The sequence below is a fragment of the Stegostoma tigrinum genome, chromosome 17 (genome assembly GCF_030684315.1).
Source record: "Stegostoma tigrinum isolate sSteTig4 chromosome 17, sSteTig4.hap1, whole genome shotgun sequence".
Classification (NCBI taxonomy): Eukaryota; Metazoa; Chordata; class Chondrichthyes; order Orectolobiformes; family Stegostomatidae; genus Stegostoma; species Stegostoma tigrinum.
Genome location: NC_081370.1, coordinates 43,918,667 through 43,934,972, shown reverse-complemented (window position 1 = coordinate 43,934,972; position 16,306 = coordinate 43,918,667). Strand labels below are relative to the sequence as shown.

The following is a 16,306-nucleotide window of genomic DNA, read 5'->3' as shown; positions in this document are numbered from 1 at the left end:
ATCAGCCACAATCATAAATAATGGTGGAGCAGACTTCAGGGGTTGAATGATATGCTCCTGCTGCTTGTTCTAATGCATGCTCACATTCATTGCATTAGAATGTCTGATTGTTTTCAGAACAGCACTTTCGACAGCCTGCTAGCCTGTACAAGGCAAAACACACGAGAGTTCCCACACCAGCCTCCTATACAAGACATAAAAGGGGTCTACATTCCCCTTCAAAACTAATACCCGTAAGACAGATCACTGGGAATCTGAGGAAAGGAAGGGAAGATCAGTGATTACTGACCTCCAGAAGAAGTGCAAGAGAAAAAAAAAGTCATACTTTGGCAGAAAAGAAAAGCCCAGGAACCTGAATATCTGATAACCAGAGGAGTAATGTGAAATGCGTGGAGGAGGAGGGAGAAGGAGCAATGTGAGCATGCTCAGAGCAGGAGAGGGAGAAGGGGCAACATGAGCATTGTCTCCAAAAATGACAACGGGTTGTGGCAACAAAGCAATTTTTACTGTATTTTCCGAAATACACGTGACAATATGAATCATTCATTCATTACTCATGTTATTTAGTTTAAGCAAGATGCCTTAATAAACTGGGACCTCTGTTATTGTTTTTAAATGTCACTGCCTGCAGACTTATGAATTAAACCAAGTGAATCTGATCTTATCTGCGTGTGTGATTTCACCTGGCGAAGTAAAGCTCCTTAATGATCCACACAACAACGCAATTAAAATCAATTGGGTTCACCTTTGAAATAATTGAAAAATTGCAGATGTGAGCCATGAAAAACCAGCTCTGACCAGAAATGTTTTCTGTTATTAACATCCTGAGTGCTGTTATAATAAAATTGGATATACGGCAGGGAGAGCAAACTACTCTAAAAGTTAATGTCAGACAACAAAACCAACTAAAAGCTTTAGAGCGACAGGGGCTGTTGACAATGGTACTAATTGCAACACCTTGTAATTGGCACAGATTTTAAAGGTCTCATGAAACAGCAGTACCTGAAGTTTGATAAAAGTTAGTTGCTTATCTTTTGAACTAAGTTAAATTACTGATGCCAAATTTATGTCAAATTTGGACAAATTATTCCTACTGTCAGGTCCCTTTCCACAAAGGTGTGAACTGCAAATGAGACAAGTCAGTTAAAATTTGGTCACTATGAATGAAATCCAGAGATGGTTACCACCTAAACTCAGAAGGTGCTTAAAGCAAATATTGCTGAAATTCAGAAGGGAGGTTACTGCTGTGACAATGGATAATGCTGCAAAATTTTGTCTTGTGAAATGGAATTACAAATATAAAGAACCATTGAGACATGATGACTTAAAAATGTATCTTTTACTGAGACAGTTTCTAAATCAACAGATATTGCATAGTGTTTTCAAAAATGCAAACAGTATTAAGTACTTGCTTAAGTTGCAATATGACAACACAATATCGAACATTTCATCTCCAATTTTAATCCAAATTTAATCCTCACTGACTATTATACAGCTAAATGTTATACTGATACTTGAATCATTTTTGTGCTTACCAGAATAGCCTGCAGCACCATTTTCCTTCTGCATATTACTTTCTTCATCAGATGTTCCATCAATGATTCCACTTTCCTTTTCAACTCTTTCAAACTTATCACTGTTAATACAGAATAACAATGTTTAAAATTTGCAATTATTCATCAAAAACATATTCTGGAACATGTTAACACTGACAAGTATTAAATGTCTCAGTGAAATGCTCACCGATTTTCCTTCAACAGTCTAGGTGCACTTTCTGCATCATGTGCCAATCACTTGGGAAGAAAGGCGAGATGGCACAAATTCGCCTAGCCCTTACTATTCCTTAGTACCCCACTCTTGCTTGGAAAGGCTGGGAGAGGGAAGGATTTCCTCCCACACGCTGCCAGCCTTTGACAAAATCATCTATTTGCTCGGAAGTCATTAACCTGAAACTCATGCTATACAGTGCTTTGTGAAGTGATGTCATACTCTGTAACATTGTAATCTAATATTTAAAATAGTTTCAAGAGTGTAAGCTGAATTTTCCATCTTTGAATATCATTGTAATAACTTTGCGACAAAATAATTAAGTGGGAGAAGACAAAATAAATTAAGAAATTGCCTATTGATTTCCCTTTTAATGAGCACTATCCCTTTCAAAGTACATTTCTACTTTGAAAACAGAAGTACATTTTCCTCTCGTGAAAGCCCACCTGTAGAACATTACATATGCTATACTTCAAATAAATGCTTCTTTAAATAGTCGACACTACCTTGTTTTTGATAAACTGTAACGAAGTTTCCACTTCTTCTTCTGCTTTTCATTTTTGCTCTTTGTTTTTCCCTCTTCCTTCAGTTTCTTTCCTTTTCTAGAAATCAAATGTTGAAAAATTATAAACACTTTGCACCTCACAATACTTACATTCTACAGTGATGATAGTAATGCTGCATTCATGTTTCAAGGTGTTACACTCATACATAGAACAGAGAACAGTACAGGCCCTTCGGCCCACGACACTGTGCCAAACTTTTACCCTAAACCTAAGGTCTATCTAACCTCCACCCCTACCTTATACTATTATCCATATGCTTACCTACTAGCCGCTTAAATGCCCTTAATGAGGCTGACTCCATAACTCTCTTCGGCAATGCAGTCCATGCCACAACGACGCTGAGTAAAGAACCTATCTCGGAGTCTCCCCTGTATCTACCTCCACTCACTTAAACTATGCCACTTCACAATAGCTACCTCCACCCTAGGAGTGTGTCTCTGGCTGTCTACTCTACCCATATCTCCGATTATTTTGTACACCTCTATCAAGTCACCTCTCATCCTTTGACGTTCTAAAGAGAAAAGCCCTAGCTCTCTCAACCTTTCCCCATAAGACCTTCCCTTCATTCCAGGCAACATCCTGGAAAATCTCCTCCGCATCTTTTCCAATGCTTCTACATCTTTCCTGTAATGAGGTGACCAGAACTGGACACAATACTCCAGATGTGGCTGAACCAGGCTTTTGTATAGACAGAGCATAACTTCACAGCTCTTGAACTCAATCCCTCTATTAATGAAAGCTAACACACAATACACCTTCTTAACTACGCTATCCACCTGGGCGGCAGCTTTCAGGGAACTGTGGACATAAACCCCAAGATCCCTCTGCTCCTCCACACGGCCAAGAATCTTTCCGTTAACCCTGTATCGTGCTTTCAAGTTTATCCTTCCAAAATGAATCACCTCACTCTTTTCAGGGTTAAACTCCATCTGCCACTTCTCAGCCCAGCTCTGCATCCTGTCAATATCCCTTTGTAACATAGAACAGCCCTCCATACAGTCCACAATGTGACCCACCTTCGTATTGTCCACAAACTTAGTGATCCACCCTTCCATTCCTTCAGCTAAATAATTTACAAAAATCACAAATAGAACAGGACCCAGAACAGATCCTTGTGGTACACCACTCGTAACTGAGCACCATGTTGAATATTTTCTGTCTACTACCACCCTTTATCTTCTAAGGGTCAGCCAATTCTGAATCCAATCTGCCAGACTTCCACCTGTCCCATGCCTCCTTACTTTCTGCATGAGCCTATCATGGGGAACCTTACCAAACACCTCACTTAAATCCATGTATACCACATCCACTACTCTACCTTCAGCCATGTGTTTGGTCACCTCTTCAAAGAATTCAACAAGGTTTGGGAAGCATGATCTACCTTTCACAAATCCTTGCTGACTATCATGAATCAAACTGTGCCTTTCCAAGTGATCATAAATCCTATCTCTCAGAGCCCTTTCCAATAATTTGCCTACCACTGAAGTAAGACTAACTGGCCTGTAATTTTCGGGGTCGATGGGAAATGACGTTTGCCTCTCTCCAATCTTCCGCCACTACACCTACGGACAGTGAGGACAAAAAGATCATCGCCAAAGGCCCTGCGATCTTTTCCCTCGCTTCCCATAGAATCCTTGGATAAATCCCATCAGGCCTGGGGGACTTTTATCTATCCTCAACTTCCTAGCACATTTTCTTTACTAACATCAACCTCCTCTAGCTTACCAGCTTGTTTCACACAGTCCTCCTCTACAACTTGGTCCCTCTCAGTTGTGAATACTGAAGAAAAGTATTCACTAAGGACCTCTTCTATCTCTTTAGGTTCCGTGCATAAATTCCCTTTACAATCCTTGATCAGCCCTACCCTTTCTCTGGTCATTCTCTTATTCCTCACGTATATGTAAAAAACCTTGGAGGTTTCCTTGATTCTATCTGCCAAGGTTGTTTCATGCTCCTTATAGCACTCCTAAGCCCTTTCTTCAGCTCCTTCCTGGATAAACCGTACCCCTCTGGAGTCTTTTCCATTCCTTGTTTCCTAAACCTTACATAAGCATTCTTCTTCCTCTTAACCAGTTGTTCAACCTCTCTAGAGAACCAAGACTCCCTCACTCGACTGTATCTTCTCTGTCTGCTAGGGACAAACATATCTGGCACATGCAGTAGGCATTCCTTAAACAATCTCCACATTTCAATAGTGCTCTTCCCTGACAGCATCTGTTCCCATTTTATGTTACCCAGTGCTTGCCTAACAGAATTGTAATTATCCATCCCCCAATTATAAAACTTACCCTGCTGTATGTACCTATCCTTTTCCATGATTAATGTAAATGTAACAGTTATGATCACTATCACCAAAATTCTCTCCTACCAGCAGGTGTAATAGTTAGCCCTGCTATGGCCTAAATACAACACTGATTGTTGGTGTACACAATATCAGGTCTGTTTCGTGGACTGAAGTGAGTCATGTGGGGGTGGGGGCAGGGCGGGGGGGGGGGGGGGGGGGAGAGGAGAGGCTAATTCTTTCATTATGATAAGTTCTCATTTAATTAATAATCCCAATTGTTGAAATAAATTTATAAAAACAAGTAAAATTGGACACCATTTGCAAACAGTCTTCCATTTCCTGTAGCTCACGATTCCTTGAACTGCCTCAGTTAATTGCTTAATAGCTTGTCACAAGCATACCTGATTAGCTAGCTTTATGACAGTATAATGAAAAATACTCTAAAATGAACAGCTGGTGGAGGAGAGGTAGGGAGCTAGCTTTCATCTTAAAAAAAGCAAAAAAGACTACCACCATGACCAAAATAATCGTTCAAGTAAAGAGATAAATGAGAGTTTGAGCAATACTAAACATCTGTTTCTGAAAGACTGACAACAGTGGGAGAATGGAAGCTTGAGAATGAGCTGGAAAGAGTACACTTCCTCTTAATTGACATCTTGTCCAATGGTTGTCCTGTTCTTTACCTACCTCCATCAATTACAAGTGTTCTGGTATGCCTCCTCTTCCTTCCCCATCCTACCTCAACAGTCCCACTTACCAACCACTACCATTCAACAGTTCTACCAGTCACAACTTCTAAGCTTGCTTGTTCTGAAAAATGCAATACTGAATGCCTGCGTTCAATGTCACAGAAGACCAACTAGTAACACATTAAAATCTTGCAGATTAATACACTTGTCACTATTTCCCAACAGGAATTCTTACCTCTGCAAATTTAAAAGAGAAAGTAATGGCAAGAGGGCACCACAGAAGATTAACATCAAGAGTTTCCGAATAAAAACGCAGGCATCAGACTTTTACAAATGCAAATTGTAATGAAGGGAATGTGATTCTGAAATGGATTTAGATCGATACCCACAAACACTAATCCAATTATTCCTCTTTCCTGCCTGATGGCTTGGTTAACCTGAAAACCTGACCATGATTACTTGTGTACAATGCATGAGAGGTTGACGAGAGGAAAAGCAAGAGATAAATGAAACAGAAACATGACTGAAGGCTGGATATAGCACTGAGTGATCCCACTGTTTTGGCGAGTGATAAATTTATTGAACATTTAGAATACCACAAATTTCAAACAGAGCCATGATAAACTGGTAATGTATAGGCTGTGCTCAAAGCTTCCATGGGATTTTGGGTGTAAATGTTTAAGGGGTTTTATACTCCTGAATCACGCAGCCTGTGAAACTAAATTACACACAGAACTATTTTATGATCTTAACATTGTATTATCTATTTACATCAGATTAGAAAGACTTTGCGCTTTAAACAGTTCCAACCTTAGCCTATAAATACAGAATTTACATTACTTATTATCATTCTTTGGTGCTTTAGGTTTTGATGTTTCCTTGGGTGGTTTTGGCGGAGGAAGTTCTTTGTACAATCTGGTGCCATAGAAATACCAGTATCGTGCTCCGACACTGTCCTCTCCGAGGGGCTCTACTCTTAAGCTGTCTGCTTCAAGACCCTGAAACAAATCAATACATGATACCAGATTTAGATTCAAAACGCTGCTTTGTAATGCCTCAAGCTTACTGGCCACAGGTCAATAGGCTTGCATGAGCTTATATAATCACTGGATGAAAATTTTATTAAAACCTGTCATCATTAGGTGCAAGTCATCCAAAAATAGGTGAAAAGTGAAAAATATGTATAGAAAGTGCAGTTTTAAATTGACAGTGCACATAATAGATACAAAGCTGGCCTAACAAATTCAGATCTAAGCAAAGATAACAAAGTGTGGAGGTGGATGAACACAGTGGGCCAAGACGCATTTTAGGAGCACAAAAGCTGACGTTTCGGGCTTAGACCCTTCATCAGAAAATGGGGAGGGGGAGAGGGTTCTAAAATAAATAGGAACAGAAGGGAAGGCAGATCAAAGATGGATAGAGAAGACAGGTGGAGAGGAGACAGACAAGTTAAAGAGGCAGGGATGGAACCAGTGGAGGTGAGTGTCGGTGTGGAGGTAGGGAGGGGATAGGTCAGTCTGGGGAGGACAGACAGGTCAAGGAGGTGGGATGAGGTTAGTAGGTAGAAAATGGGGGTGCGGCTTGAGGTGGGAGGAGGGGATAGGTTAGAGGAAGAACAGGTTAGGGAGGCAGGGATGAGCTGGGCTGGTTTTGGGATCCAGTAAGGGGAGGGGAGATTTTGAAGCTTGTGAAATCCACTTTGATACCATTGGGCTGCAGCGTTTCCAAGCAGAATATGAGTTGCTGTTCCTGCAACCTTCGGGTGGCATCATTGTGGCACTGCAGGAGGCCCAGGATGGACACGTTGTCTAAGGAATGGGAGGAGGAGTTGAAATGGTTCGCGACTGGGTGGTGCAGTTGAGTTGGCTAACAACTGAACTTATCATTATATTCCAAAAACTGAAAACTAAAAATGTGAAGCTTTCTCATGAGAACAAAATACAGAAGTGTTCAGAATTATGGGGTGATGCAGTTATTAAAGTGAACACGGAAGAACTATTTTGCCTGGTCAATGTCAGGAATATTAAGACTTTGTAAGAAGTCTTCATAGAAGACTTTAATAATCAAAATATGATATCAAGAGTTACAATTGGCAGGACTATTAGAATTGAACTTTCCACCAGAACTGCATATAATAATTGTTAGAGAAAAAAAATTAGAAAGGAAAAAGATAAAGTGGACAGCTCTTAATTGGCAAGCAGACATAGGATCGATGAGCTGAATGACTGAAATTATCCAAAACAAACCTTTTTAAAACCATCTAGCAAAATTATTTCACTCCAATCCATGCAGTTAGTGCAAGGATATTAAGAATGGTGGTGACGAAATGCCAGGGAACTGTAGACATGTGAGCCTGACATCAGCGGTGGGCAAGTATTGCAGGGACAGGATTTACACGCATTTGAAAAGTCAAGGACTGGCCGGGATAGTCAACATGAATTTGGGCATGGGAAACTGTGTCTCTAATTTGAATGAGCTTTTTGAGGAACTAACAGAGACGTCTGATGAAGGTAGGGCAGTGGACATGATCTATATGGACTTCAATAAGGTGCTCAGCAAGGTTCCTCTTAGTAGAATGGTTAGTAAGTTGAGTTCACATGGAAGACAGAGAGAACTAGCCATTTGGGTACAGAACTGGTTTGAAGGTAGAAGACAGAGTGTGGTGATCGATGTTTGCTTTTCAGACTGGAGGCGTGTGACCAGTGGTGTGACACAAGGATTGGCGCTGGGTCTACTGCTTTTTGTCATTTAGATAAATGATCTGGATGTGAACATGGGTGATGTGGTTAATAAGTTTGCACGAGACCAAAATTGGAGGTGTAGCGGACAGCGAAGGTTACCTCAAAGTACAATAAGACCTTGATCAGATGGGCCAATGGGCTGAGGAGTGGCAGGTGGAATTGAATTTAGATAAATGTGAGGTGTTGCATTGTGGAAAGACAAATCAGGGAAAGACATTCACATTTAATGGTAAGATCCTGCGGAATGCTGCTGAACAGAGACCTTGGAGTGCAGGTATTTAGTTCCTTGAAAGTGGAGTCCCAGGTAGACAGGATAATGAAGATGGCGTTTGGTATTGGCAAGTGCATTGAGTACAGGAGTTGGGAGGTCATGTTGCAGCTGTACAGGACATTGGTTAGGCCACTTTTGGAACAATGCATGCAATTCTGGTCTCTCTGATATAGGAAGAATGTTATGAATCTTCAGCAAAGATTTACAAAGATGTTGCCAGGGTTGGACGGTTTGAGCTGTAGGGAGAGATGGAAGAGACTAGAGCTATTTTCCGTAGAGGGTTGGAGGCTGAGGGTGACTTTATAGCAGGTGATAAAATCATGAGGGGTATGGATAAGGTAAATAGACAAGGTCTTTCTCCAGGGTGGGGTGTCTAAACCTAAAGGGAATAGGTTTAAGGTGAGGGGGAAAGATTTAAAAGGGTCCTCAAGAGGCAACTGTTCCCCACACAGAGGGTGGTGTGTATAATGGAATGAGTTAGCTACACTTACAACATTTAAAAGGCACCTGGATGGTTATCTGAATAGGAAGGGTTTAAGAGGGATATGGACCAAATGCTGGCAAATGGGTGTTGGTCAGTTTGAGATGTCTGGTCAGTGTGGACAAGTTGGACAGGAAGGTCTATTTCCATGCTGTATAGTGCTATGATTCAATGACTCTATAACTGGAGAAGGTATAAATCTCTTACCTTGAGTAGGTCAAACACATCTGTTGCATCCAGACGATAATCGCAAAGTTTGTGCAAAATTTCTATAATTACTCGGGACGAAAGTGCCCTAAAATGGATTCCCTCCAGTGGGTTTTCCTTCCCCTCTTCAAGTTCCCATCTATGCCGTATGATGTCTTCAAGGTACACGTGAAAATTCTCTATGCTGATGAGACAAAAAAAAGTACAAAAAAGCACATAGAAGTGGTTAATTCACTCAATCAAATGAGAATAGAAGCAAAATATGAGTGTTAGTTACCATTCTCAAAATTTTTTCCTGACTTGTGCTTAAAGAAGTACTGAGCCAAGAATTTTTATATCAATTTCAGTTAAATAACAGTGCACTTGTAAGGATGTTGCATTTCAATAGGGTGCTTAATGTTATTATGGAGACATGGAGGTCACATTTTGGGTACTGATAGTGAATGGAATGTCTACCAGGGGCATTAGGATAAGCGGAATTTGAATACACATTGTTGAACAGGAGAAGATTTTTTAATGTGCAAATTATACAAATGTTTGAGTTTAATATCAACATCTTAAAGTAATCATGGCAATTGGGATGTGTTGTCGTTTTTCTATCCGTATTCATTGAACTTTTGAACTAATTTAGTTGAGTTCAGCTTTTATTTAACCACTTTTTGCAAATAGATGTTGTTGCCACGAAATCTCCTTTATGCCCAGTTCTTGATAGTTTTTGTCAGTTTTCATCAGAAGTACATTTCTGATGGAATGAGCTGTAACCACCCTCCCCATGCATATTTCTGATGTGCATACTGTATTCAAAACTGCGGCTGTAGTTTAAATATATTCACACACCTCAATGTACTCCATCTCACATTCAAATTCACCTTGAAAGAGAGCAGCCTAATGAGATCCCTTTTGTCAATGTGCTAGTTAAGAAATCTGTTAATGGGATCCCTATTGCCATCCAGTGCAAACCTACCTTAACTAGCCAATTTATAGATTGGCATTCAAACAACTCCACACACAATAAGATCAGCTATATTGAAAATTTCAAAAAGGGCCCAGGCCATTTGCTCACCCTGCATGTTTTACTCTGAAAGAGTGCAAAGCTATCCTGGAGAACAATGGCTACCATGGTAAGACCATTCATGAGTTTGCATGAACGCAAAGCAAGCAATGGGTTTAAGGCTGCTACCTTCAAATTTGAAAAGTGCACCTCAAATTATCCTGAAAATGTAACGTATCAAAAGAAAACCTGAACACCGTATGAAATGGGTCACTGTCGAACAGTGACATGTAGCGTTCTCCGCTAACAAGACGAAATTCGAGCAAAATAAAACATTCTTTCCATCACACAAACGGGTAATGCTATCTATGATCTTCAGAGCCAGTGTGGCGTTTGGGACGTCAGCCATACGTGTGGACAGTTGTATCAAACAGCGCAGACCTTCAGCTGTCACAAAGTACTGACCCTACACAAGCAGTCTGTGCTTCCAAAACTCAGAACATAATGTTTACTGTTAGATTAGATTCCACAGGTGAATGGTATTTGCTGAACAATGTGCTACAAAATACCCTAACAATTTAACATTAACCTGATTTGCAATGTGGATTATTTACACTTCTTAGAAGTTAGATACATTCACATGCAGGAACATGTCCACAGTGGAGAAAATGGAATACCTTCAGGTACTGAGCTTCCTTTGAATTGAATAATATCTGCTGGGGGCAGATTCATAACACAGGCACTCACAATGCCTGCAAAGTCTCTAGCAGCGGTGCTGTTTTCTGCAACAATTAGGATCAAATCAAAGCAAATTCAATTGCAAAAGCAATAAATGTGTTCTTTTTCAAAAGTTTCTGCAGTTTCTACAGAGGCAAGCAGGGTGGTAGAGTGATGAGCTGAGCAGTGACATGAGATAGCGAGGCTGTGAGCCAAGCTCTTAGTGGAGCAATAAATCAAGTTCTAGACCAAGGCAGTGAAGGGATCCATCAAGCTGAGCCTTTGGGGGTCAGTGGAGCAGTGAACTAAGAGTCAAAGCAGGGCAGCATAGTTCTGAGCCCAATGCACAGTGGGGCAACACAGATAGCCAAATGCCACAGAGTCAGGTGGCAAGCCAAGCGTCCAGTGGTGTGATGTGCCAAGCACCAGTGCAGTGCACATAAGTGACCCAAGTGCTGAAACAAAGCAGTGAGCTGAGCTCACAGGAGGGCGCTAAGTGATACTGTCAGTGCAATGATGATGTTAATACTACTGTGCATGCACAATTTGGCAGAGAGTGCCAACTTCCTGATCCAGGTGCATGTTAATGACATTAGCTAATCAACTTCCCCACAACAGCACTGTGGCAGGAAGCAGGAGTTTAAACAAAAGCTTAGGAGGCAATAGTTCCTGGGTGCATTCTCTATGTCAAGATGCACTGATCAATCAATCACGATCTTTTTCTCATACAGTATAAATTGTTGCCATATTTGAAACATGGTATTCTTGTTCTTCTGTTCCAATTAGTCCAAGACAAAAAGTGTCAAGGTATTTCTGTTTTCATAAATAGTTAAGAGGAGAAAAGTTGTACAATCAAAACCTTGACATTGACATCTGCTTAGGAAGAGCTTGGAGGAATCAGTCCCCTGATCTTGTTAATTCAACCACATCAGATGTCTGAGCACAACTTCTCTCACCTAGTGCTCTTAGTGAGGCCAAACATTAAAACAATAAGTGGGTGTGTTAAAATATGAGCATTTCAAAAAATTCAAGACAATTATTCTTTGTTAATCGCATGCAAATCTCAGTTTTGTTTGTCGCTTTGATTACTTTGGTAAAGATCAACTTCAAAAACTGTCACTCAAAAAATATGAAATCCAATTGTGTGAAATATAGAAGTAGTTTTAAACACCTCTGTATTACATGATGACAACTACAGGATTGATAAAATTAAAATACTGTAACAATTTAGACAACGTTAGGCTGAGCATAACGACTTGAATGCTTTGCTGGATTGAAGTCAACACTTTTTAAAAAAAAATCCTCGCTCAAATCCTAGAATCACTTCACAACATGGTCTGTTCCCAACTCCTCCAGCCCTGGAACCTCAAAATCTTTGTGTGCCTCTGATTCAAATATCTGTACATCCTCCATTTTCACAGTTCCACCATTTTGTCTTGCCTGCAGTTGTCCAGGTAACAAGCTCTGGACTTTCCTCTTCCAGCTTCTCTACTTGCTCTCCTCCTTTGAAGCACTCCTTAACACTAACCCTCTTCCATAAGATTTCTAGCTATCTGCCCAAATATATCATATGACTCAGTCATACCTGTTTGATAATGCTTCTATGAAATGCTTTGGGGTGTTTTATGATGTTAAAGGAGGTCCATAAATAGAAGTTGTTTTTGGATTCAAAACGTTTGGGTTTGACATTCAGGTAAAATCTTTTCAACTGAAGATCTCAAGCTGGAACACCTCAACTAAGTGAATACAAAAAAGCACAGAATCAAATGCTATTTTCATCCATTAGGCCTGTCTGTGGATACAATGAGATCACGGGTGATCTGCAGTCAAGGTCCATGTGGGCAGCCTTTGCACCATGTTCTTTAATTCTAGGAAAGGCAATAAGCTAACAATTATCAACCAGTGAAGTTACGAATAGCATCAAACTGACAAAAAAAAATATACAGCAAAGAAATCAAGACTATGTCAAAAGCAGGAGAGAGGCTAAGGTTGAAATAAGGAAGGCTAAAAGAAAATACAAGGAAAGGACAGCAGGCTGCAGTCAAACAGATAGTGAAATGGCCTTCAATATATAATAGTAAGAGATTAGTAAAGGATAGAGTGGGTCCCATAAGGAACAAGGAGGGTAAAAAGCGCACTGAAGCACAGGCAGTACTAATTAAGCACTCTATTTCCGTATTTACCAAGGTAAGAAATCACATGACACCACGTTATAGTCCAACAGATTTATTTGAAAATACAAGCTTTCAGAGCCTCAGTCCTTCTAACACCCTTGAGAGGCTCCGAAAGCTTGTGGTTTTTAAATAAACCCGTTGGGCTATAACCTAGTGTCATGTGATTTCTGACCTCATCCATCCCAGTCCAACATCAGCACCTCCGCCTCCTGTCTTCACCAAATTAGAAAATGGTAACAATGGCCTTGTTGAAAATGTGGATGTTAAGCAACTGTGCATTATAGTGATAGATAAAGAGGTAGTACTAAAAAGACTAGCAGCACTCCAGGTAGTGAAATTGCCACAGCTGGTTGGGAAGCATCAGAGATTTCTGTGCGAGGCGAGAAGGTAAATTGCGGAGCTGTTGTCAAGGTCTTTCTGAACACAAGACCAGTCCCAGGACTGGAAGACTGCAAATGTAATACCATTATTACCAAAAGATAACCCAGGAAACGACAGACATTGCCAGCCTGATGTCAAAAGTGGGCAAACTGATGGAGGCCATAATACAGGATAAGGTAAAAATACACTAATCAGTTCTGGGCGCCTAATTTAAGAAAGGATGTTAAAGCCCTAGAGGCAGTGCAAAGGAGATTTCCAAGAATGATACCAGGAATGAGGGATTTTAGAAGTGACTGGAGGTCACAACGTCCAGATTGTCAGCAGGAGAGCTAGGAATGAGTGGAGGAGAAAATTCTTTACTCAGATTATTAGGATTTGGAACTGGGAGAGTGGTGGAAGCAGATTCGATACAAGGTTTCATCAGAGAACTGGATATCTATTTGAAAGTGAGGAATTTAGAAGAATACAGAGGTAGAGCTGGATAACTCTTCTGGAAGCTTGTCCACGCGATGGGTCAAATGGCCTCATCTTGCACTGTAAAATTCTACAATAGGCAAAGATTAGTGGTAAATCAGAATTGGGAAAGTATTACAGAACAGTAGGAAAATTTTAAAAAGACTCATGACAGCATGGCAGTAGATGGTGTTTACATGGACTTCGGTAAAGCCTTTGACAGGATTCCACATGGTAGACTAATTAAAGTTGGATCACATGGAATTTAGGGCGAGCTTACCAGTTGGATACAAAATTGACTTTGGGCCATAGGAAATAGAGGGTGATGTTGGAGGGTTGGTTTTCAAACTTGAGGATTATGACCAGCAGTGTTCCACAAGGATTGGTCTACTTTTGTTTGTCATTTATACAAACTACTTGGCTGAGGATATCGGAGGTATGGTTAGCAAGTTTGTGGATGACACCAAAACTGGTGATATAATGGACAATGAAGACGGTTATCTAAAATTCCAAAGAGACCTTGATTAATTGGGTCAACAGGCTGGAGTGGCAAATGGAGTTTCATTTGGATAAATACATGGTTTTGCATTTTGGTAAAACAAACAAGGGCAGGACTTGCACAATTCATGGTAGGGCCCTGGGTAGTGTTGTAGAACAGAGACCTAGGGGTTCAGGTACATAATTTTTTGAAATTTGAGTCACAGGTAGACAAGGTGGTTAAAATGTCATTTAGAACACTTGCCTTCATTGCTCAGACCATTGAGTTTAGGCGTTGGGATGTCATACTGAGATTTTACAGGACGTTGGGAAGGCCTCTTCCGAATACTTTGTGCAGTTCTGGTTGCTCTGCTGCGTAAGGCTGTTATTACATTAGAGCAGTTCAAAAAAGATTAACCAGGATGTTTCTGGGAATTGAGGGTTTGAGTTATAAAAGTAGGCTGGATAGGCTGTGACCTTTTTTCACTGGAGCATAGGAGGCTGAGGGGTGACCTTATATTAATTCATGAGGGGTATACATAAGTTGATTAGTAAGAGTCTGCTCCCTAGGGTGGGTGAATTCAAAACTAGGGGCATATTTTAAGCTAACGGAAGAAAGTTTTAAGAAGGACAGGAGGGATAATTTTTTTTTAAAACAGTGAAATTCATGTGTGGAACGAACTGCCAGAGGAAATGTGGATGCAGGTACAGTTAAAACATTAAAAATACGTTTGGACAGGTACATGAATAGGAAAGGTTTGGAGGGATATGGGCCAAATGCAAGTAAGTGGGACAAGATTAGATTAGGAACATGGCCAGTGTGGACTGGTTGCACCAAAGGGTCTATTTCCATACTGTATGACTCTGTAAAAGACAACCAGTAAAAATGAGGAAGATAAACGTTGAAGGTAAACATGCAAGTAATATTAAGAGAGACAGCAAGAGCTTTGTTAATTTTATAAAAAAGGGAGGAGCCAAGAGAATGAACACAGTCCCTTCAGAGAACAAGGCTGGAAAAATACAGGGGACCAGGAAATAGCAGAGGAGTTGAATAAATATTTACTACAATTACCACAGTAGAAGACACTTATAACAGCATTCCAAAATTACTCAATCAAGGGGCAAGATGAGGCCCCACACCTCAGGAAGGACTTACTGGCACTGGAGCTTGTGGCTTAGAAAGGGTGAATGCTGGGAAGTTGTTTTCGTTAGGCGGGAAGACTAGGAGCCGTGGGCACAGCCTTAGAATTAGAGGGGGTCAATTTAGAACAGAAATGAGGAGACACTTCTTCAGCCAGAGAGTGGTGGGCCTGTGGAATTCATTGCCACGGAGCGCGGTTGAGGCCAGGACGTTATATGTCTTCAAGGCAGAGATTGATATATTCTTGATCTCGCAAGGAATTAAGGGCTACGGGGAGAGTGCGGGTAAGTGGAGTGTAGTTGAAATGCCTATCAGCCATAATTAAATGGCACAGTGGACTTGATGGGCCGAATGGCCTTACTTCCACCCCTATGTCTTATGGTCTTATGGACAGGAAATGAATATGATAAGTATGATTACAGAAAAGGTGCTAGGGAAACAAAGATGGCTAAACACTGCTATATCTCCGGAACACGATGGGCTGCATCCTAGGATACTAAAGAACGTAGCAACAGAGATAGCAGATTTTCTGGTGGCAATCTTCCAGGAATCCTTAGATTCTGGCAAAATCCAAGGGGATTAGAAAACTGCCAATGTAACACCTTTATTTAAAAAGGGAGAGACAAATAAGAACAGGCTACAGGATAGTTATATCTGTTATTGGGAAAATGTCAGAATTTACAAATAGCAGCGCAGTTACAAATACGATAGAATCAAGCAATATCAGCATGGCTTCATGATGGGGAAACCAAGCCTGGCAAATTTACTAGAATTTGCTGCTGAGATTACAAGCAGGATAGATAATGGGAAAGCAATGTATTTAATATTTTCAGTTTTTCAAAAGGCATTTGATTAGTTACCACATATAAAGCTACTTAAGGGGTGGCAGACAGGGCTTAATTTAGCTAGATGACAGGTGCTACATTTTGGAAAGGCAAAATCAAGGCAAGACATGCACACTTAATG

The 16,306-nt window shown here is 40.6% G+C and overlaps 1 protein-coding gene across 3 annotated transcripts in view; it reads right to left on the bottom strand.

Annotated features, from left to right (window-relative positions):
* LOC125459334 (chromatin remodeling regulator CECR2-like) overlaps positions 1–16,306 on the bottom strand; it is a 69,796-nt gene that overhangs the window by 31,510 nt on the left and 21,980 nt on the right. For all 3 annotated transcript variants that reach the window (XM_059652125.1, XM_059652127.1, XM_059652126.1), the window contains exons 3-6: positions 9,007–9,190; positions 6,147–6,304; positions 2,274–2,369; positions 1,536–1,636 (exon numbers count right to left, since the gene is read on the bottom strand). In XM_059652125.1, coding sequence (XP_059508108.1) covers positions 1,536–1,636; positions 2,274–2,369; positions 6,147–6,304; positions 9,007–9,190 — 539 coding nt within the window. The remainder of the gene's footprint in view (positions 1–1,535; positions 1,637–2,273; positions 2,370–6,146; positions 6,305–9,006; positions 9,191–16,306) is intronic.